This window comes from Heloderma suspectum, chromosome 1, assembly GCF_057233095.1.
Source record: "Heloderma suspectum isolate Gila_16-S chromosome 1, 16-S_ref, whole genome shotgun sequence".
Lineage (NCBI taxonomy): Eukaryota > Metazoa > Chordata > Lepidosauria > Squamata > Helodermatidae > Heloderma > Heloderma suspectum.
The window spans coordinates 347,470,547-347,494,836 of record NC_139458.1 but is presented as its reverse complement, the minus strand read 5'-3'; the positions used below and the strand labels follow the sequence as shown (position 1 = coordinate 347,494,836).

The 24,290-nt window shown below is 45.3% G+C and overlaps 1 protein-coding gene across 1 annotated transcript in view; it reads right to left on the bottom strand.

Moving 5' to 3' along the window:
• The window catches only part of PPP1R14C (protein phosphatase 1 regulatory inhibitor subunit 14C), a 69,359-nt gene extending 45,270 nt beyond the window's left edge, over positions 1-24,089 (bottom strand). Inside the window, exon 1 of the mRNA XM_084827809.1 lies at positions 21,190-24,089. Coding sequence (XP_084683935.1) covers positions 21,190-21,612 — 423 coding nt within the window. The 5' untranslated portion in view covers positions 21,613-24,089. The remainder of the gene's footprint in view (positions 1-21,189) is intronic.
• Between the last annotated feature and the right edge of the window lie 201 nt (positions 24,090-24,290).

The following is a 24,290-nucleotide window of genomic DNA, read 5'->3' as shown; positions in this document are numbered from 1 at the left end:
GTTGAAGCAGTGCACCAATCAATATTCATTTATGTTGGCGGGGTGGTGGTAGAGGTGGCGAAAGAATCCGAAAGTACTCCAATTTGGGCTTAGACATGAAAAAGAAACTGCTCATAAGATATAAAAAGTCACAGAAATTCTGAAAACACAGTATAGTGGGTGAAGAAGCCAAATGAAAGGTTTCATTAACTGCTCTTCAGTATTGCATCTTTAAATCATTTGAAAGCAAAAGGCTCACACTGCAAAGGGGGAGATATTGTGTCCCCCCCCCCCTTTGGGTGCACTTACGCCTTTGGCTCCCCCGTTCCCCGCCTTCATTTTCAGTGCTCCTGAACTGTGCTACTGGGTCCCTCCTTTCTCTCACTATTATTTTTCCCCCAGCCCTTCCGAACCGTGTGGAAATTAGCTTATATGTCAATTTCTTTGTGTTACCTATTCCACTTCAACAAGGGAATTAATCATAGTATAAGTCAGTGTAAAATTTAGGGTGCGTACAAACATACATAAGATCTGTAACCAGCAATGTTTTTGCTACTGCCAGGAAAATCAAACTTCTCTTCCATTCTTCAGAAGACTCACCTACCTGTCTCAGACCTCAGAGTTGATTTCCTTGTCAGTTTTACCCTTCTCTCCCCTTGCCTCCTTCCCAAAAATGCTTTGGCTGGGCCTGCCTGTCTTTGCTGTTGCTTAAAGGGTTATTTGACTGTCCAAGGGAGAGGTAGGAGAGTCCTTTGTGCTATCACAGATGCCCAGCCAATCAGCGTACTGCACAAGGCAATGTGGGTAGAGTTGAACCCAAGGCTTGGACCTGGGTTCAAAATCTCCACAGTCATGAACCTCACTGGGTGACCAGGACCAGTCTCACACTCTCTCAGACTACCCTACCTCACAGGATTGTAGTGAGGAAAAATGTGGCAGAGAACAGTATATGCTGCCCTGAACTTTTGGAAAAATGGTAGGATCAATAGCGCATTTAGAGAAAGGCTTTGGGGCATGGGACCAGGGCACTACTCAGCAGAAGGGCCCCCAGACACAGCTGAGTTGGCTTACCACATTTTGAAATATGTCAAGTAACACAAATTACGTATCTAAAGGGGTGGGGCATAAACCTTCCCAACCAGGGTCCCTCCAGAAGATTTGAACTACAACTCCCATCATGCCTGGCTATGCTGGCTGGGCTGATGGGAGCTGTAGCCCAACACACCTGGAGAGATCCACGTTGGGGAAAGTCTGGTCTAAACCTAACTTACTGCAGCACTGAGTAGGATAAATAATGTAATTAATAATTCTGCTTCGAACTGGCAGAACTTGTCACACACCCCTTCCAATTCATTCTTCAAGAAAGCTGAACACTTCACATGGCAAGTATGCTTTCCAGAGACCAAGCTCCCATTTTCATGTATGCTGGTATGCATGCTTTATGGAGTTCCTACACAAAAGCAATATCCAAGATGGAATCAGGGCTCCCCTGCTCATCTAGGGTGGATGATCCTTCCTAGCCACTGTAAGGTCATTTCCCCAGGCCTGAAAAGGGTAACAGATGTTTTATTTATTTGTAAGAAATGTTTGCACTGTTTTCCAATCCTTTACTAGGAGGGTCCCCAAAGCAGCTTACAATAAAAATAATTAAAGCAGAAGATAACCAGTTCAAGCGCATGCCCACCCCTGCCCCTCACACATGCCTTTCTTTAACGGAGAAGCATATTCCAGAGATGCCATTTCAATAGTGCCACATGTAACTGTTGCAACAGAGACAAGCATAAAGGTGGATAATCATAGGGGCTGTACAGAGGAATACAACGTGACAAGACCAGTATCCTAAGCTATACCATTTCCCAAAGAGGTAGTAACAGTCGCACCATGGAAGTGTAGCGTTGAGCAGCAGGTATTCTTCCACCACCACCATTCCCAGCGCAAAGAGCTAACAGCCCCCAGAGCAGCAAAGCAGTGTTACCCTGACCCAATTTGCCTGTGAATACAGTTCACCATGATGGTCTGACCAGCAGACCAGCAGCAGCATGGTGCTTCTGGCTGACAGTGAATCCTGCTGTGGCTTCTTCTAGCAGCTAAAATATGAAGGCTCCTTTATTGTATATTAATCCCACTCCTGTACTAAAAGAGCATAAAGTGTATTGTGTATGGATTTATTTTACTTTCAAGCCAATCTATTCTGAATCCCTGAAACAAACTTTTTGATGTGTGATCATTATTCCTATTTGACCTTAAGAATACAGAAAGCATTTTATTGCATTTGGGACTTGATTTAAGAAGGGACCCCATCCAATTTCAGATTCTCTTAATCAGACATGGGTACTTTCAACATATACTCTGTGAATTCACTATTTTTCTTTTCCTGCAGCAATTAAATTGAATTATAGTAATAGGGACTAGCCATCCTGAAATCACTTCCTTCTATTTTAGCATATCCATTACTGTAAAAAAAGCTAAAGGGTTCCCCGAATAATGACTTATTTATGTTCTAAATATAGACAGTTATCCCACTCACATCAAGTTTAGAGATTTTTAAAGAAACACATATCATAAAGAATGCTTTTAAAGACTTTATTCAACACTTTCCATATAAGATCCATTCTCTAAAGAGTTGGGTGAGCCCATATTTATAGTTCTAACAATCACTTTGTTTGCAAGCTTTATCACAAACTACTTAGCCATAAAGTAGGACTGTTAAAATTATACCCTCCAGGAGTCACGGGGCTCCATCAACTGCGTGTTTTGAGTGACCCACAGACCCACCCACTTGAGAACACTTACTGCTGCAGACTATGCATTTCATGGGCCTGCTGCAATCTACTAAGAGAAGTGACCCATGCCGAGATTCTGGAGGCCAAGTGAGCCAGTCACAACACTACTCTTCAGCCTGGCTTTGCAGCATGCACTTATTTATTTATTTCTATACCGCCCAATAGCCGAAGCTCTCTGGGCAGTTCACAAAAATTAAAACCAAACAACACACAATAAAACAATTTAAAATATATAGAACATTAAAACCACAATATAACAATACAACCACAATAAAACCTAGCAGCAGTGCAGGAGTTTAAAATACAGACTTAAAACAGCAAAGCTAAAAATTTAGAAAGCTAAAATGCTAAAATGCCTGGGAAAATAAAAAGGTCTTCACCTGGCGCCGAAAGGAATACAATGTAGGTGCCAGGCGAACCTCACTAGGGAGCTCATTCCAGAGCCGGGGCGCCACAGCAGAAAAAGCCCTCCTCCTAGTAGCCACCCGCCTCACTTCCTTTGGCAGGGGCTCACGGAGAAGGGCCGCTGACGATGATCTTAAGGTCCGGGCAGGCACATATGGGAGGAGGCGATCCTTCAGGTAACCTGGCCCCAAGCCGTTAAGGACTTACCTTGCCTTAGGCAGGGTTTCTCAAATGGGACTACATGAAGCCACCAGGGACATCTGATGCAGCAACTGAAGCACTGGTTTAATGCTGCTGCCACTGACTTTTATAGAATATTACTGTGCTGTGGCTGCACCTTTGGCCATAGCTAAAGACCAGTTTGAGAACCAGCCACTGCTATAAGGCAGAGCTGCCCACAGGCATCTTCTTTCCTTCTAGAATACAGCTTTCTGAAAACAAAGGTAATGAGTAGCAAACAATCCCTTGGAAGAAACACTAGCATGGATTTCTCAGTCCAGAATTAGCACTCAAATGGTATGTGACCCATTTCTTATGCTTCTTTATAATAGCTGTTGGGAGCAGTCATGTGGACAAGAGACCGACATAGTTATGCTCATTCCAATGCACTGGCCCTCAGGGATATGGCAACACGGGTGTAGAAAGGAACCATATCAGTGCTGTAGCTACACAATTACGTCTTACAGACCTTGCTCGGGCAGTGTGGAAAAGACCTATGCCGAAGCAGTTCCCACACATTCAAGCTACTCAGTTCCCAAGCAAGGAGCTCTGGGCACTGAAGGTCTCTGAAGAGGTTAGGTATATCTGAGAAGGAATTCTCACCCTCTTCACAAAACTGGACTCCCAGGATTCTCTGCAGAAAGGCATGGCTAATGAGTTCCCAGCCTGGTTCAGAACTTGCAGAGTAGTCTTGTACCATTTCATGTAGCAGTGGTTCAAGATAATGTGGCGAGGGCAAGCAAGTGTAGAATTATTATAACCCCAAATTTGTAAAGTTTGGATATGTAAATTAAAATATGCCTGGGAGGCATCCATTTGGTACGATTGCCAAATACTTTATAATAAGTATTTAATAAGTTGAAAAGTTCTATAAAACCTTACGGGTTGTATCCAATGGTTTCCCCTTCACCCCTACAGTCCCCCAAATCTGCTCTGGAGTGTTGAGGGAACGTCTGGAGCAGATTTAGGGCACACATGGAGGGCGTCTGCAGGGTGAAAGAGGACAGGGAAGTCCCATTGCACAAGCAGACGTCCGCTTGCACGAGGGTTGAATCCAACATAATAAGTCTACATATGTCCTATGCACCATATTACCTTTGCAAGCTAAATATTTACTTTGGGTGGCCAAGAAATTACAGCCGCCTTTCCTTCATTCAACTTAGCCACTGCAGTTAAGAGCGAGAACAGCAGCCAGAGCATGGCTTCTCGGTCAGCTATGACCTGCATTTTTGCTGAAGTTGCTAAAAAGTAAAGGGGAAGCTCTCATGCACACAAGCCAGATAGACTTAATATCCAGAGCTGCAGTGTGTGTGTGTGTGGGGGGGGGCAATCCTTCCCAAGTGGGCTCGAGTGCATGTGTCTGAGCCCTTCTCTTCTCATGCATTATGCCAAATCCATTCCTATATGACCCTGCTGTCCCTATTGCCTAGAGATTCTTCCTGGTGGTGCTGGGGGATTTTAATATGCTTTTTCAGCACTGAATAATGGTTTCTTATTTTTGTGGAAGCATCCAGATCGACAGAATGGGCAGCACAAACTAAGCTTCTTAAGTAACTTCAAGCTCCTAATGAAAACAAGGCCCTCTGAATCCACCATCACCACAGCCGTGGAAGCCAGCAAAGAGGAGGATGGCATAATAGGGAGCCTACGCCAAAACCAAGTTAAATAGCATTTAATACCACAAACAGGAATAAGGCAGCTCCAATTCCAAGAGACTCTACACCACCAGCATTTGGATGGGTTCAGGTGAGGCTGTTCATGCAACAAGCCTAACTATGCAACAGGCCATCAGGGGTCATCCAGACACAATTCAAACGTGGTTACATCTGTATGCTTTATTTCCTCGCATCTAGCTTGGCACATCATGTACCATTCTTACCTTAGATTGCTCACACTTTCTAGGGCTCAGAAAGGAGGCACATTAAGGTTTGGCGGACAGAAAAATGCCTAGGGTTAGTGGTTTCTCCCACATACCAGCCATTAATCAGAAGACGCAAGAGCCCAGGCGGGGCTGAGCTGGCTCCAGCACTGCAAGCAAACTACTCCAGGCTCATTTTATGAGAGGATTCTAGCAGACGGATTGCTTTCTTGGATCAAAAGTTAATTCTAAGAGCAACTTTTGTAAAGAACTATTCAAGTTATACTGATTTTACAAGCATCAACAAGGTTTTGCAAGTGTACTTTACCCATTAGAAGGGCTGATAATACACCAAGCGGATGTATCTTTGCAGTTCTGAATTAAAGATTCAAGTTTCTTTAAACACCAGCCTGTTAAAACACACGGGTTTAATACCATCCTTCTTACTGAAAATATTAACTGGAACAGAAGAGATTCTTTTTACAACCTTTCCCCCATTAGAATCGGATGAAGAGGAAAACAAGAACAAGTTTCTGGCTTAAGTATTTAATCTTTGCAATCTGTTGGTGGATATATTTCTTTCTTCCTGGCATAGTGAATGTGTAGTTTCACTTACCATTTATTTTGCAATAATTACACCAGCATTCTCCAGCCTGGTGCCCTCCAAATCTTTGGGACTACAACTCCAAGCATTCCTGACCATTGAACCTGCTAGCTGGGGCTGACGGGAGTTGAAGTCCAAAACCTCTGGAGGGCACCAGGTTGGGGAAGGCCAAATTACACCAAACACACTATGCACATTTATAAGCCCAAAACCTTTTCCAGTTTCGAAAATGAATTATGGTTGTACCCTAATCACATGCTTATATATTCATATATTAATTACTGTTTATATTCAGAATGGTCAGCACAACAATTTACCTATTTAGCCATTAACACTTGGAAGGTTCCTGAGCCATGAACGCCTGCAGGAAGGGGCAAGGGGGTGCAGTTGCCACCCCCTGGATGAGTCACAATCTCCAGATACCCAACTTTCATGAAAAAAAAAAAAAAGAATCTCTAGTCCTTGTAGAACCCAAGATATCAGGTGCTATTTTCCGCATTTGTTTTTGTGAAAAACTAACCTGCTCCTTTCAGTGTTTTTAGCCAATCAATGAAGTCAGGGAAATGATTAGCACACCCACTAACAGGGAATGTTAAGGCCTTTTGATGTCTTCCATGTTAGGAAGTAATTGCAGCCTCATAAAAAAAAAAAAAATAGAAATCCAGGAGTTTAGTGTAGCTGAGTTTGGGCAGTAATGCGTCTACCAAAAACACACATAAAAGATAGCAGCAAAGACAGGAGTTTATGATCTTTCTAACTCAGCTCTTCTTAATATATATATATATATATTCCATTGATAAGCATTTAAAAAATTACTCTGACAATGTGTGCAGACAAAGTTCATCATTACTATACATACTGCAGGATTGTCGCTATTCCTAGCCCAGTGTCATTGCTATTCCCATTTTACCGGAGGAGGGGAGGTTCGAGTAGTGTAAAACAACTCTGCAGTGTAGTGCAGTATTGTTATCCAGTATCCTGATGTGTTGGTGCTTTAGGAAAGTGCAGATGAGGCTGTGAAACTCATTATACCAGCAGTGCTATTTATTAAGGGCTAGAGGGGGTTGCTTGTGTGCATATAGCTGCCATTTACAGTTCTTGCAGGAGGTCCAAGCGGAGCTTCTCCTGATCTCCATATCTGTCTTAGTGCAAGCCTTGAAGCTGAGACAGCATGTCACAAAGCTCCTCAGGAGTTAATGTTTTCTCATGTAGTGTAGTAATAAATAAACCTGTTGCGAAGGTTATTGTATGAATCTGAATCTATTGTGTGTTGCCTACAGAGCAAAACCTAGGAGTGGACTGCAAGCTGAGCAGGGCACTCACTTCTCCCAATATTAACTTCTCCCTTCACCCCTGTAATAGCTGTTACCCCAAGGGCCATTACAAGGGTGAAAAGAATCAGGGGAAAACTGACTGCTTCAGCTGTGGGTGGACAGACATTGTTCAGACACTAGGTCTGCCCAATGAAAAACAACAATGGGGTAGACCTGGTGTACCAAGTAATCAGAGGCCAGGTCTGCCTATCTTGGTAGACATGGCACCCAGGCCTTGTCACTGCTCAGTCACCAGATCTACCAGAAATATGGACCTGTTCTCTGATGCTATCAGGTCTTTTTTTTTTTTTAATGTGCAACCATACACAAAATGTGCAGTTTCAGGAAAAATACGCAGCTCCAAAAGAACATGGCTGCAGTCTGAAATTCAAGCAATGCAAAAATTGTATTGTTACTTTGTGTAAAATGTGGATGATGACAATGTGAAAAGTAAAGTGAGTAGTCCAGGCTCCTCTAGAACCCTAAACCCTGATCATGCATACCCATTTCTCCTCCCATTGCTAATGGCACTAACCACAGACTTGACTGCTACTCTCTAGAGCTGTCTTCCCCAACCTAGTGCCCCCCAGATGTTTTGGACTTCAACTCTATGCTCTGGTAATCTCCAAGTTAGATTACTGCAATACACTCTACGTATGGATGCCCTTGAAGACTGTTCAGAAACTGCAGCTTGTGCCAAATGCAGCAACCAGATTAATAACTGGGACCAGAAGGTCTGAGCATATAAGACCAATTCTGTCCCACGTGCAATGGCTGCCTGCATGTTTCTGAGCTCATTAAGGTGCTGGTTTTAACCTATAAAGCCTTACATGGCTCAGGACCGCAACAGCTGACAGACCGCCTTTCCTGGACGCTGTGATCAACATCTAAGGCCTTCCTCCGAGTGCCACCTCCAAGGGAGGCTTGGAAGGTGGTAACAATGGAGAGGGCCTTCTCAGTGGTTGGCCCTGGACTATGAGCTCCCCACTGAGGCCCACCTGGTGCCAACACTGTCATCATTTTGGTGTCAGGTTAAGACTGCCCTCTACTCCCAAGCATTTAATGTCATATGATTTAATGGCATATGATGGGACATTTATGTCTGCAGTCTATTATTAATAATAAAACTAAGAACAGGTCTATTATTTAAAAAATTGTTTACTAAAACTGCTTTTAGTTGTTTAAGTGCACAATCCTGTGGGGTGCGCCTCTGAACTCAGAGGCTTACATATATCCAGTGCAGAGCAGGAGACACCTTACACCTTCTGCTCTGCATTTTAGCTAGACGGGCAATTTCGCCCATCTAGCAGAGACTTCAGGGAGGAGCTGGGAAGGGAACTGGGAATATTTTGTAGCCCCACATCCCCAGTCTCCCCCCCCCAGAACACCTTCTTTTCCCCATCTCCATGCTCTGTTTTGTGAGCACAGAGAGGTAGCCGGTGTGGTTCTCTGTGGGTCAGCTACGATGGGTAGGGGTGGGGAGTGCAGTTTCCTGGCTCCGAGCTTGGAGCCCTGTCTACAAGATCGGAGCCAGGAAACTGAACAATCCTATGTCCCTCAGATGCTGTCCAGGGAACATAGGATTGTTCCTTCCATTGTTTTCAGTTTTAGATGTTAAAAAAACAGACTCTTTTTATCATAATGTTGCATTTTATAATGTTGATGTATTTTTAATAAATTGTTGTAAACCACCCAGAGAGCTCTTGACTATGAGGTACAGAAATGAAATCAATAAATAAGAACAACAACAACTCCCATTAACTCCAGCTGCCATGGGCAATGGTCATCTATGTACTCCAAAATGTCTAGAGGGCACCAGGTTGGGGAGGCCTGCTCTACAGAGTGTTCACAAGATGAATAAATCAAGCAATATTGTTACATTTACTGCACTAATCCTTCTAGGCTAAAACCCTCAACTGAGTACTCCACAGAAATTAGGCATTCCCCTCTAAACACAATTAAATCCAAAGCTAAGGAATAAAGTTAATTTGCACTATGGAAATAGCTGATACAAAGCTGGAAGCAAAGAAGGGTGATGGCCAGGACAAACTTCCTATGGTCAGTCCCTGAAACCATAATGTGCCACCCAATTTTTTTTTAAACTTCTCCTTTTATAAGAATTCTAGCAGCCAGTCTGAAATGTACATCATGAACACCGAAATTGAACTTTCCTTGAATCCATTTGCCAGTCATACCTAGTGGAGTGACCATTATTTATTCTTACAGCATTCAACTCTTTAGTACCAACTTCTCTTCATTCTCATGAACAAAAATATGCATGTTCAGACAGCCTTAAGACTACAAAATCCATGGTATCAGGTGATCAGAAGTAAGATTTACACAGCCTTTCCCTGAATTAAGAAAGCGTTGAATATTTCAGCAAATGGAACCAGCTGAAATATTCCATTAGGCAGATGGTTCCTCCCCCCCGCCCCCAATCCCTGCTTGGAAACTGGAAAACTGAGTTCTGCTTGCAGGTTTTGCACATTCCTAATGTGGATGATCCAATTATAGTTCAAACAATACTTAGCGTTTATATAGTATTCAAGCTATTTCACATACATTATTGCATTCTCAGTCTGAAAGCACACAACTGATCACCGAAAATAGTTACTTGTACAGATTTTAATGTATGTTTCAGCTATGTCTGCTTGAGAAATCAGGTTCACAGTATTGAGCTCCTCCTGGATTTGCATGTAGTGGATATGGCCAGCTGTGCTTTTGCCCAGCTTAGGCAAGTGCACCCGTTGTTAGAGAAGGAGGATCTGGCCATGGTGCCCCTTCCCTGGTTACATCACAGGCAGAGTACTGCAATTCACTCTCCATTGTGCTGCCTTTGAGAAAGCATCTAGAACTTTAGCTGTCACGTTCTGGACCAGCTCAAGTCTTGACCCAAGCTGGTTACTGGGAAGATGCAACAACCCTTTTATGGCAGCTTCTCTTGCTTCTGGCTCATTTCCAGGTCCAATTCACAGTGTTGGTTATTGCCTTTAAAGCCTTAAATGGCTGAGGATCAGGATATTTAAAGGACCATGTGCTCCCATATAAGCCTGCCCTCTCCTTGAGATCTTTGCATCTCACCAACATCCAAGTTGTGCTACCCTTCTCTGTAGACACTGCTAGACTTATAGAAATCCCTTCTGAGGGAGGCCCAACTTATTTCCGCCCTGATGGCCTTCCATGGGCTCAAAAAGACTTATCTTTCAGTGGACAACTGGCCTGCCAAACTGTTTATCTTTTAAACTCATTGGTTTAATCTCCTTCTGAACCCCTTTTACTTTTCTTTGTGTGGTTTTATGCTGTGCATTCCTCATTTTAATTGTTGTTGTTCCCTCCAGATGTTGTGGGCTTCCAGTCCATCAGCTCTAGACAGCATGGGCAATGGTCAGGAATACTGGGAGTTGTCAACCAAAACATCTGGAGCGAACCAGGCTGGGGAAGGTTGTTGTAAGCCATCTTGAGCATTTTAGTGTCATGTATTCAATAAAAATAATTGCCTTAGTATTTTAGTGCTTCATCCCCTCCTCCCCACCCAAATGAATTTAAATCAGGGACAACGCATGCCACATCTGAACAAAGCAATGATACTCTCATTTTAGACTTGCTCTCTCTTACCCACTCACCCCTGATAAAATAGAGAAAGTAAATCCCAAGTTCTGTTTTGGACAAGTTGCATATTCTTTCATTTTGTTTCGTTCCATTTTAGAACGAAAATTCATGAATAAATGCATTCCGTCAGAAATGCAGCTGCAGTGTCTCAAGTAGGAATATTTAAGCACCGCAGCTATTCAAGGAGCAGTGGATCTGAGCATTTCCTCTCTAAACGCCAGCTCCCAATATTCTATTTGCATCAACTCGAGACTGACCAAGAAACAAGATATTGGAAACTGGAGGCAGGGTGGGAGGATGGAGAGAAGTGGCAATAAATCAAATATGCCTTTTGTCTCCCTATTCCTTACCTCAAACAGGATCTAATGGCCAAAGTAGACATTACATGGCAGATGAGTAAGAGAGTCTTGTCACTCTGCACCCCCAACTCCACCCTAAATGAAAAGACCATGCAGGAGGAATTGCAGTGGGAAAGAGTCACAGATGTTTTTCACCTCTAGCCAGTATTATTCTACTCAGTCCAGTACAGAAGAAGCCAGTGAAGGGAATCTTCACCATGCAGGGACTGGGCCCCTCCTCCCCTCACAGAGGCCATTCCAACCAGCTGCCCTGTGAGCAGGAGAGGAAGAGCAAATAAACTTTCACCACCATCATCTTTTCAAATAGGATGGTTGTGGGTTTTGAGGTTTGTTTGTTTTACAATTTTTAATTATATATATATATCCTCTGTCCCTATCCCTTTTTCCCTGTGTCATGCCTTAAATTTAGACTGAAAACCTGAGGGCAGGGACTGTCATGCTACATACCTTTGTAAGCAGCTCTAGAAGCCTTTTTGGCTAAACGATGAGGTAGTCAGGGGCTGTGGCTCAACAGTAGAGCACCTGATTTGCATGCAGAAGACCCCAAGCTCAGTCTTTGGTATCTCCAGGTAGGGATGGAAAAATTCCTGCCTGAAACCCTGGAGAGAGCTGCTGCCAATCAGTGCTGACAATACTGGGCCAGATGGACCAATGCTCTGAGTTGGTATAAAACAGCTTCAGGCTCTGAGTTGCTTACAAAAGCCCTGCAGTGTTGTCCTGGGGCAGACCCCTATTTTATTAGACTGAAGCTGAGAAAGTACAACAACCCTGCAATGTTATCCATTTCCTTCATTCCCTGCACTGCAGGCTGTGCTGAGAGAGTAGTACACAATAACCCTGCAATGTAGTTCACTGTTAAACCTTTATTGCAGGTTGGAGGACTGTGCTGAGGGAGGGAGGGAGGGAGCGCAGCTCACAGCATTCCTGCAATGTTGCCCACCATTAATATTGCAGATCAGAAGCTGGTTTGGATTCTCAGCCATGCCTCATCTTTCTCAGGCTGCAGCAGGAGTCAACTCACTTAAATTGTCTCCTCAGACCTCTTCCCAGACCAAAGCAAGCACTCAGCTGGGTGAGGAAGCCCCATTTCCCATTGACTTGCATGTAGACTAACATCTAATTCAGGCCTGTGCAGCAGGATGGAAATAAGCAGATGCATTCCCCACATTATCAACTGCAACCCAGGAATTAGCTTGAGACCAGGAAAATAGAGGGAGGCAATTGGGCCCCCAACCCTGCTCCTGGGTTGCAGTTTGAGAGGGACAAATACACCCATTCTTTGCAACCCTAGAGCTGTCTCCAATAGTAAGAGGGGGGAAATTATGTTCTTCCCCCTTTTCCAAAGCACAGCTCCAGGGTTGCAGAGGAACAAGGGATGTGTTTTGACATTCTGATCTGGTTCACACAACACAGCACATCATGGGCTCCACTTTGCATATCCAGTCCCCATTTGAGGGTTGTCATGTCACGTGAACCCAGTCAGCGTGGATTATGCAAGGGTTTAACAACCCTCGCATAACCCATGATCTGTTCTAGGGTTACGTGAGGGTTGTTTTAACCCTCACATAACCCATGCTTGCCGGATTCACATGACACAACAACCCCTGAGCAGAGGCTGATATACAAAATGGTGGCCACATGCACCATATCTGGTGCAGCCTCACTGTGGGCTGTCTCATCCAAACCAGCTCACTGGTTCCTAATTATCCTGCTATGGCTGAATCAGACTCAGCATTAGGGCAAATGATGGGGCAATCCAAAAGGCAAGGCAAGAAAGCAGGATAATGGTCAAGCACACAGATTTCAGTCCACTATGGGATCAGGCTGAGGCAGGAGTCATCAAGACACAGGCAAAGATCAAAGCAAGTTTATCAGTCGGATACAATACACAGTCCAGAAGAAGAGTCAAGCAGAAGTCCAAAGGTCAGCAGCATGGAGGGTCCATCACAAGGCAAGGCCAGGAAAACAAGATACAAGGCACTGGAGCTGGTAGAATGATGTTGTTCCAGCACTGGCTAGGCTGAAACTGAAGGCTGCTTTAGCCAGAGTTTCCTGAGCCACATCAGTGCTCAGCTGCAGTGCGTTACTGGCCCTCTGGTAAAAGCCCTACTCAGGAGAAGGGCCTTGCTCCTGAAGAGTCCTTTACTCCTGAGGAGTCCTCCTTTGTAACCGAGCACTTCTCAATGGAGCCTGACTTTCCTGCCTCTGGAGGTGGCAATGCTCTCAGGGGCTTGGAGGTCACCTAGCCTCCACTTCAGAGGCAGAACTCCCCTCCCCCTGTGGGGACAGACTAGCGGTGACCTCCTCTGAGGGCCCAGGCTCCCCAGATCTCTTGACATGGGTAGCTCCTTGGCATTATCTCTCTCTGGGAGTTCTAGCTCCTCCTCAGAGGAGGATTCCTCCAGTGGGGCAGGGGAGTACACCAATCAGGAGCTGGCTTGGAGAAGGGGAGGAGGCAAGCCATTTCCCCCTCTCCTCCCCTCTTCACCAAGTCAGCTGCTGTTTCCTCCTCCCTGCCCTCTCTTCTGATCCAGGGTCCTAGTTTGGGGCCCAGGTAGTCAAGTACAGAAAACACATCCCTCCAGCCTGAAGCTGCCTTCAAACAGGGATGAGTCCTACCATTGCCTCCTGCACACAGAGCTACCTAAAGCAGGTGAATGATGCTGGCTGGGAATGATGGGAGTTGCAGCCTCACACATCTGGAGGGTGCTGAGTTGGGGAAGGCAGCTCCAGAGATCCCTTCTATTCTGCTGTGCCCTGCCCCTCTCCTTACAGTTGCTACTGCGACAATGTCCTTTCTCCCCCATACCTACTGCTGTTTGCCCAGGTCAAAGAGTGGCTGCAGAGGAATGACAGAGAAAGGCAGAGCCAGGGAAAAGAACACCATGGGATGAGACCAAGGATGGAGTTAAGGTGAACTAAGTTGAAATCAGTGGAGGCTGGTGGCTCCGATGTCAGTGGGGTGGTGAATCCGCTCTGAGTTTCAGTCCGAACACTAACGGAGTTATCCAAGGTGCAAGCAGAATGTTGAGTGTCAGTTGGAAAAGGAAAATGGAAAACTGAGGGGGGAGACTGAATTGGGCAGCTTGAGTCATCAGCTTATAGTATCCCGAAGGAGGGCAAAGCCTGCTGGCCCCTTAAAACAGGAGCACTCAAGTCAGGAGGTAAGGATATACTGCAACATTTTATTACAGGTCCCAGCTGCTTACTTTCAAGAAGGAAAATTATAATGCAAGTACTCTATGGAGTCAATGTGATTTCTTAAACAGCCTTGCAAAAAAAAACCCAAAACAACACCCTATCCTTCTGCTGCAAGTGTATACAAACCTCACAGAAAATGTTTTGTTTTATTTACACATATATCCCACCTTTCCACTAAAAACAGTGCTCAAGCTGCCTGACAATAATGAAAATGGTTATACTCCACAACTCCATACAGTGAGACAGAATCACCAATTCAGTATCTACCCTGCCACTTAAGGCTCTTCCTACTCTTCCAACTATGAAGGCAGCGTAGTTCTCTTTTTAAAAAATGAAGGGTATTTTCTTCAGATGTTAGTAATGCATTGACACTCTGTAAAGATTGGCTCCCTTAGAATGTCTTGTAGTAAGTTACCGATCCTCAAGTTCTTAATTCTTTACTAGCTCCCAATTAGGCTGCATATTGATGATGATGATCATTTATATTTATACCACCTTATTTGCTAAAAAGCTATCAAGGTAATGTACAACACAATAAAACCTTAAAACGATAAAAAAAACAAGAACATTATAAACAGAAAAACATTAAAACTGCATGATTGAAAAGGCTGGATTAAGATGTATTTTCACACTCTTTCTAAAAAGCCAAGAGAGTGGGACCAAACATAGTTCTTGAGGGAGTGCGTTCCACAGCTTGGGAGCCGCACAAGAGAAAGCCCTTTCACACGTACCTAAGAAACGGGCTTCTGCAGGTAATAGTGCTCTCAAAAAGGACTTTCCTGAAAATCGTAATACCTGTGGAGGTTCATCACAAGACAGATGATCCCTTAGATAGAGCCGTAAGTGGCTTAGGACTTGGCTAATTGTTAAAACCAACACCTTGCATTGAGCCCAGAAAGCGACTGGCAGCCAGTGCAGGTCTGTCAAGACAGGCGTAGTATGGTCCAGATACTGTACATAGAATAACAGAAGATGGAACTGAAGAGAATTCAGCTGAACTGCTTTGCCTGGCCTAGTTCTCAGGGCTAGGCTAGAAGTCACAGCCATATGTCTAACCCATTCATATACAAAGTAGGGGTGATGGTGGGGATCTCCTTGTCACACCAGAACGGGTAAGCGAGTAAAGCAAGTTGGACCTTCCGCAGTTGAACCTCCTCACATTCCATTGCTTCAGACAATTTTCTCCCCAGTCCAGCTTACTTCCGGTGCTGAAGCCATGCTGGGAGAAAAGTGCCTGAAACAATTAAGCAGGGTGAGATAACGGGTGTTCCCAGCTGGATAGCCCCAAGCCAGTGCCAGCTCCATTTATTTGAGGGCCCTTGGTGAGACATCCTCAATGGCCCCCCTCCCTCAGTGAGTCTACCTTCTCATGGCCATTGTCACCAGCTCCTATTGCTATTCATTCTTTTTCATTATTACTGCCACTTGCTTGCTTGACAGGCAGAGAACCAGGGAGCAAGTAGTCTGTGGCATCTGCTGCTGTGCCTTCTCATCCCACTGTTATCTGAGCCAGAGCCAGAGGGAGGCAAACAAGCAGGTTGCAATGGTAAAGAGGAGCAGTAACTCCATGGGACTCTTGTCAGAGGGCCCCAGCTGGGGTGTGGGCCCTCAGCAGGTGCCCAACCATGCCTACCTCTGACACAACCCTTACTCCTAGCGCTACCAGTTGAAAGCGATTGTGCAGAAATTAAAGAGGTGGTGGGAAGACATAGGAGGATTACAAATGGAAGACAATGTCTGGATCCCACATAACATTTCGTGAATGAGACATGGTGATCTCACAAGAAAAGCCTTGTCTGGAAGCACCTAAGGTGTGAGGAGTTCAACTCCTTCCACCCACACACTCTTTTTGCTGCCAACATTAGATGCTGCCCCTCTTTGTGCATGAATGCATTCGATGCATGAACAAACATGGCTGCCCCATCAGATCAACTTTGGACCTCACTGAGATGGGCTGTATGACTCCAGACCACCAAGTATGAAGGTGGGTGTGGGAGATGAGTGAGAGGAGTCACAGAAGGCCTTCTTCTTAACATGGTTTACTATATCCAAGGGATTTTGTATTACTGTGGGCAAGAATCCCTTAGAAGAAATGGAGTAGCACTCATAGTCAACAAAAGGGTGGGAAAAGCAGTACTGGGGTACAATCTTAAAAATGATAGAATGATCTCAGTACGAATCCAAGGCAAACCATTCAACATCACAGTAATTCAAGTCTATGCCTCAACCGAAGAAGCTGAGGTTGATCGGTTCTATGAAGACCTACAACACCTTCTAGAACTAACACCACAAAAAGATGTCCTCTTTATCATAGGGGATTGGAATGCTAAAGTGGGAAGTCAAGAAATCACCGGGATAACAGGCAAGCATGGCCTTGGTGTACAAAATGAAGCAGGACAAAGGCTAATACAGTTTTGCCAAGAGAACACGCTGATCACAGCAAACACTCTTTTCCAACAGCACAAGAGGTGACTCTACACATGGACATCACCAGATGGTCAATATCGAAATCAGATTGATTATGTCCTTTGCAGCCAAAGATGGGGAAGCTCTATACAGTCAGTCAAAACAAAACCTGGAGCTGACTGTAGCTCAGATCATGAGCTGCTTCTTGCAAAATTTCGGCTTAAATTGAAGAACGTAGGGAAAACCACTAAACCATTCAGGTATGACCTAAATCATATCCCTTATGAATATACAGTGGAGGTGAGGAATAGATTTCAGGGATTAGACCTGATAGACAGAGTGCCTAAGGAACTATGGACAGAGGTCCGTAACATTGTTCAGGAGGCAGCAACGAAATCCATCCCAAAGAAAAAGAAATGCAAGAAAGCCAAGTGGCTGTCTGATGAGGCTTTACAAGGAGCTGAGGAAAGAAGGGAAGCGAAAAGCATGGGAGAAAGGCGAAGATATACCCAACTGAATGCAGAGTTCCAGAGAATAGCAAGGAGAGACAAGAAGGCCTTCTTAAATGAACAACGCAAAGAAATCGAGGAAAACAACAGAATGGGAAAGACTAGAGATCTCTTCAAGAAAATTGGAGATCTCAAGGGAATGTTTTGTGCAAAGACGGGCATGATAAAGGACAAAGAAGGCAGGGACCTAACAGAAGCAGATGAGATTAAGAAGAGGTGGCAAGAATACACAGAAGAACTATACAGGAAAGATCTGAATGTCCCTGATAGCCATGATAGTGCGGTCACTGAACTTGAGCCGGACATCCTAGAGAGTGAAGTCAAGTGGGCCTTAGGAAGCATTACTAACAACAAAGCTAGCGGAGATGACAGTATTCCAGCTGAGCTATTTAAGATCCTAAAAGACGATGCTGTTAAAGTGCTGCATTCAATATGCCAACAAATTTGGAACACTCAACAGTGGCCACAAGACTGGAAAAGGTCAGTTTACATTCCAATTCCAAAGATGGGCAACGCCAAAGAGTGTTCAAACTACCGTACAATTGCGCTCATTTCACATGCCAGCAAGGTGATGCTCAAAATCCTACAAGCTAGGCTTCAGCAGTACGCGAACCGAGAACTACTGGAAGTACAAGCGGGGTTTCGAAGAGGCAGAGGAACTAGAGATCAAATCGCCAACATTCGCTGCATCATGGAGAAAGCAAGAGAATTCCAGAAAAACGTCTATTTCTGCTTCATTGACTACGCTAAAGCTTTTGATTGTGTGGATCACAACAAACTCTGGCAAATTCTGAAAGAGATGGGGGTACCAGACCACCTTACCTGTCTCTTGAGAAACCTGTACGAGGGTCAAGAAGCAACAGTAAGAACCAGACATGGAACAACCAATTGGTTCAAAACTGGGAAAGGAGTACGACAAGGCGGTATGTTGTCACCCTGCTTATTTAACTTATATGCAGAGTACATCATGAGAAATGCCGGGTTGGATGAATCACAGGTCGGAATTAAGATTGCTGGGAGAATTCTCAACAACCTCAGATACGCAGATGATACCACCCTAATGGCAGAAAGTGAAGAGGATCTAAAGAGCCTCTTGTTGAGGGTGAAAGTGGTGAGTGCAAAAGCTGGTTTGAAACTCAACATTAAAAAAACTAAGATCATGGCATCTGGCCCCATCACTTCCTGGCATATGGAACGGGAAGAAATGGAAGCAGTGACAGATTTTATTTTCTTGGGCTCCAAGATCACCGCAGACGGTGACTGTAGCCATGAAATTAAAAGACGCTTGCTCCTTGGGAGGAAAGCTATGGCAAACCTAGACAGCATAGTAAGAAGCAGAGACGTCACCTTGCCGACAAAGGTCCATCTAATCAAAGCTATGGTTTTCCCAGTAGTAACATATGGCTGTGAGAGCTGGACTATAAGGAAGGCTGAGCGCCGAAGAATTGATGCTTTCCAACTGTGGTGCTGGAGAAGACTCTTACGAGTCCCCTGGACTGCAAGGAGGTCAAATAAGTCAATCCTAAAGGAAATCAACCCTGAGTGCTCATTGGAAGGACAGATACTGAAGCTGAAGCTCAAATATTTTGGCCACCTAATGCGAAGAGAAAACTCTCTGGAAAAGACTCTGATGCTGGGAAAGACTGAGGGCAAAAGGAGAAGGGGATGGCAGAGGATGAGATGGCTAGATAGCATCACCAATGCAATGAATATGGACTTGAGCACGCTCCGGGAGAGAGTGCAAGACAGGAAAGGCGTGGCGTGCTATGGTCCATGGGGTCACGAAGAGTCAGACACGACTGAACAACAACACCTGCAGCCCAGCCACTAGGCTCCCGAGATCGAAAGTGACTAGATGCAAGAGGTGAAAAAAAAGAAAATACATCTTCTATCTTGCAAGCACCATGGGCCTGATCCAAATTGGCCATCCCAGCCACTATTCAACTTTTAAAGAAATGTCAAGCTGCAAACTGACAGATTATTTAGCAGCTGCCAGGAGTGAAGAATTCTGGACTGATAGCCTATAAACATTGAAGCTATTTCTCCAAGAAGCTAATTATTATACAATTTTTCAGAGGAGAAGTCATGTTCATTGTTTTTTGCTGCAACAGATTAAGAATCTTGTAGCATTATATATACATGTGTGTGACACACACAGAACGGCATAACCTTTCGTGGACTACATCCCACTCCATCAGATGCATGATGTTGCTTTCGATGAAATGGGCTGTAGCTCCCAGAAGCATATGCCATAATAAAATATGTTTGTCTTTAAGGCACCACAAGACTTTGTTGCTTTATCATAACAGACAATGCTAACAGGACTCCATAAGGGTACATTTAGAACCTGCAGGAAGCAAGTATTTGTTCTTCCAGACACACTTTTCAAAAGTGATTGTGCAAGATTAACTAGCCTGATGAACGTTTGGTTTCCTTTGGCTCAAAGACAACTAATCATCTTCTACTAAAAGTTAATTCTTGCTTTCACCATTAGACATAGTGAGTACAACCTGGAACCAATAATTAGACACCATTAGACATATTAATCACTGCTCTCTCAACAGGAAGATTCTCAGCATGGAAGAAAACGAGCCGGATTCTCATTTAACCTATATGCAGGTCTCGACACGTTCCACCTAACTCCAACAAAAACCAGCCTCTTTAGAAAAAGACTGCCAACTACACTGAAGCGAACGCTCCCCCCTCCCCCCAGGACTTTGATCTCTTTTCTCTAGGCACTAAGTTGCTAAAGACAAGATTAGGGCAGGCAACAGTCAAGACTGAAAAATACATCTAATCACCTGCAGCCAAGCCTCTCTCTTTGTAGAAATATTCAGCAATCCAGGTTCTAGTTAGCATGCAAACATACCCGAAAACACTCAAAGGTTATGCTTTTCCCACTTTACGCAGCATTATTTGGATGGAGAGAGTCCACCTGACTAACAAACTGACTTCAGCCACAGATATTTAAATTAATTACGTCTATTTATTTGTACCCCAACCCTGTGATTTGAAATCACACAGAGAGGTTATGAGCCAGATTAATCACCATACATGATGTCTATAATTAACAACTGTATGCAGCATTACACGCTGGTGGGTTTTAAGCCTAGGAAGAACAGCAAATGAAACCATTCACCATCGCGCTCACATAAGTGAGAGATTCTCAGTATGCAGGGCTAAGAATTTCAAGCTAAGCATGTGTAGGCAGAACCATCACATGATAGAGAGGAGACGCTGCATGCATTAACACTGTGAAACATCTCCCACCCGCCTGCCCCCCCCCCATTACGAAATGTACAGAGAGGTCAGGTCCGCCGAGGAGCGACAACTTGCCTTTTAAAAGGGTATTTTACCGGCAAAGTGAGAATCTTACATACATACCCCCCACCCTTAAAAGTAAAGGGGGCACCGGAAAAGAGGAGTGACGAATGGGAGAGAGAACACGCAGAATGTCATTTGGAGGTGGCTACAGACAGACAGACAGACAGACAGACACACGTTCTCAGCCGAGGAAGTCTTCACACTCAAATAATGCCCGTTTTAAACGGCTTTATATTAAAGGATGGAGATTTAAAAAAAATGCCTAAAGAGGGACAGGTGATTTTTTTTTTAACACATCTCTTTAAAAAAATCACAAGAGCAATTTGCAGAAAACATTAGCTAAGACACCAAAGAGGTTGCCAGGAGCAGCTGCGCCTATTCTCTAGATGCCGAAAATCCAAGGCAGGCAAATTAAACTACTTCTGCTCCTTATTTGCTCAGCAATCCCCAAACAAGCGCGTGCAGCACATGGGGCGGCGTGCGCCTGTGCGCCTCGACGGGCGGCTCCCCTCGCAGTTCGGACGGGGCCGCGTAATAATCCGATCCGCGTCGGAGAGGTCGGCCGGCCGGAACGAGCTCTCCGCCTCCCCCCGTCCCTCCCGAGCGCCGAGAGCGGCTACCTCGCAGCCGTAGAGCTGCCCGAGCTGCTCCACGATCCACTCCTCCAGCACCAGCCTTTTCCGCAGCTCTTTGCGATCGTATTTGACCGTCACTTTGCCCTGCTGGTGGCGCCGCTGCTGCTGGACCTGCGCCGCCGCCGCCGCGGGGGCCGCCGAATCCTCCCGGGACGCGCCGCCGCCGCCGCCGCGGGGGCTCTGGAAGAAAACCCGGCTCCCCCCGCTCCCCCCGGCAGCAGCGGCGGGGCCCGGCTCGCTCCCCCCGGTGACCACCGACATCGCCCGCTTCGGCCCCTCGTGGGGAGATCCGTTCCGCCGGGGCTCGCTTGCTGCGCGGAGCGCCGCTGGGCCGCCTGCCGCCGCGCGAGAGCCGCCGCGCGAGAGCGCTTCCAGCCTTCCCCGCACCTGCGATTTGCAGCCTCTCATTGCGCTGCGCTCCCGCCGGTTCCACTGGGGAGGGCGGGGCGGGGCGGGGCGTCGGGCAACCCCAAAAGGGGGCGGGGACAGCGCCTTAAAGACGCCGCTGAGCCCCCCCCCACGGAACGCCGGAGACGGGTCCGCTCTCGCCGCCCGCGTGGCTGCCGGCGTCGCCAACTCCGGGCTTGGCTGAGAAGAGCACCTGCGCCCTTCGGGCCTCTGCTTTGGGGCAGGCTTTCCGAGCTGCGCGGGGGTCTAGGCTGAAATTCGCCAGGTATAGCCTTGCCCAGCATGCCACGGGGAAAGCTTCCCCTGCTGCGGCTGAATTGCCCTCCTCCCGCTCATGCAGCTGTGCAAGGGCCAGGAGTCCTCCCAGGGAAAGGTGTCTGAAAGGGCTCCTGTTCCTTTAAGAAAAAAATCAAAATCCCTATTTTGATCAACAAACCATGGTTGATCCCCCCCCCTTCTGAAAATATAACAGCCAGCTGTTTTTCAAGAATTGGGGAGGGGGGGGGATCAGGCATTGTTTGTTTCTTCTTCCCAGCAACCCTTGGGAGGGTCTCAGGTACAGCCTGGAACCATATCTGTACCAGGTAGAGCATAATGTGAAGATCTGCACTGCAGCTTTCTCTTTCTAAGATTGTGGGTGGTTCCAGATGGAGGGGTCCTAGCACTCATAGTCAGAAGGCACTGGGCAGCTATTCCATCCTTTATTCCTTAACAGATTTTCCATGGTAAGAAAAAAGATGGAAGAAGTGGTAGGAAAACACGGGAACAGGTGGAACGGGAGGGTTATGAGCAGGACAATGACATCTGGACCCTCAGTAAAATTCTGTGAATGATGGAAGGCGATGGCATGATAAAAGCCTTGTCTGGAAGCACCCTGTAATCAAATGCACATTCCATGGCTTTCACATCAGCCACTGTTTTTCTCCCAACCACCACCTTTTTGGCTGTATACTATCTTGTCAGATGAACAGTTCTGGAGAACTTCAAAGCTTGCATAGTATTTTGTGCCTATGAGTTGGCCTACTAAAGATGTTACAGTGATATTAAACTCCTGCACTGCTGCTAGGTTTTATTGTGGTTGTATTGTTATATTGTGGTTTTAATGTTCTGTATATTTTAAATTGTTTTATTGTGTGTTGCTTGGATTTAATTTTTGTGAACCGCCCAGAGAGCTTCGGCTATTGGGCGGTATAGAAATGAAATAAATAAATAAATAAATATGGGTGTTGGACATTTTCTTTTGATGTGTTTCTTTTGGCCAGCTACCTTTCCTTTTTGTATGACATCAGATCCAGACTTCCATAGATCGAAGTCCCATTGAACAACAGTGGGACTTCAAAGGGAACATGGATAGGATAGGACAAGGCTGCATGTGTTAGATGGGAGAATTTCATTAGGAGCATAAAAGCAGTGATGGCATAAGCCGAAACTGGTACAATTTCCCCTTCAACATGATTTGTAAAGACGCAGGCATCCTTTGCAGGAATAAATCTGGCAACCCTACAGAGCCAGGTTTCCCTTTTGGAGATTAAAAATAATAAGGAAAATAAATAATGCACTTGAGCGCATGTGGATAAGCACCACAAGTCACCATATGACATTTGAGAACCACTAAAATGGTGGGTTTATCTTAGAATGGACTTGGCCTCAAATCCCTGATCAGCCACGGACCTTACTGGATGGTCTTAAGCAAGATGCTATCTCTGAGAGTACACTATATACACCACTGATCAAATGCGCCTAGAAGGCCATGTTTCAAGGAAGGTACTGGTTTTGACCTATATCATCCTAAGGCTGCAATCCTATACACCGTTACCTGGAACAAGTAAGTCCTACTGAACTCAGTGCGGCTTAGGCCAAACATCCTTTAGACCAAATCTGTATTCCACAACAGTCTCTAGGATACCTTCTTAACAAGATCATCCTTATATTATGGCAGGTGGAGAGACATGAGTATAGAGGCAGTCTTCCCCTCTATTTAAAGAATTCTCCTTAGTGACTTGCCAACTACAAGTTAAGTTAGAAGTGTGTTTATGTAGTGTGCTTAGGAGTGGACATGTGCTGCGTTCTTCACAAAAAATGCAACCAGAGGGTCCAGTCCAGTTGCAGACTGTGTCACAGGGAGAGGGGATTTAAACCTTCCCAACACTTGAATCTCTTTCCCACCAAAAATTATCTCCTACAACTTCTATTTGGCCCCAAAGATGCTCCTTTGTGGAGTGATTTTCAGTAAAAAAACCGAGTAGGGGGAAAGGGCTAAAAACCGTTCATAGCACCATGGTCCCTATCCTGGTCTTTCTGTTAAGAAACAGGCATGGCTGGTCCTAAATATATTATTTAAATATGATATTACTGTAATGGGTTATTTGGTCCTAAGCATGAGCGTCTTTTGGAAGTGTTGTAAGTCATATCTGTTTGAGCTGGCTTTTGTAGTTTAGGGCTATGTGAGGATCTTTTTAAATGGTATTGTAGTTTGATCAACTGTTATTGTTTTAATGAGGATTTTGTTGTTGTTCAGTCGTTCAGTCATGTCCAACTCTTCATGACCCCATGGACCATAGCACGCCAGGTCTTCCTGTCCTGCGCTCTCTCCCGGAGTGTGCTCAAGTTCATATTCATTGCAACGGTGATGCTATCTAGACATCTCATCCTCTGCTGTCCCCTTCTCCTTTTGCCTT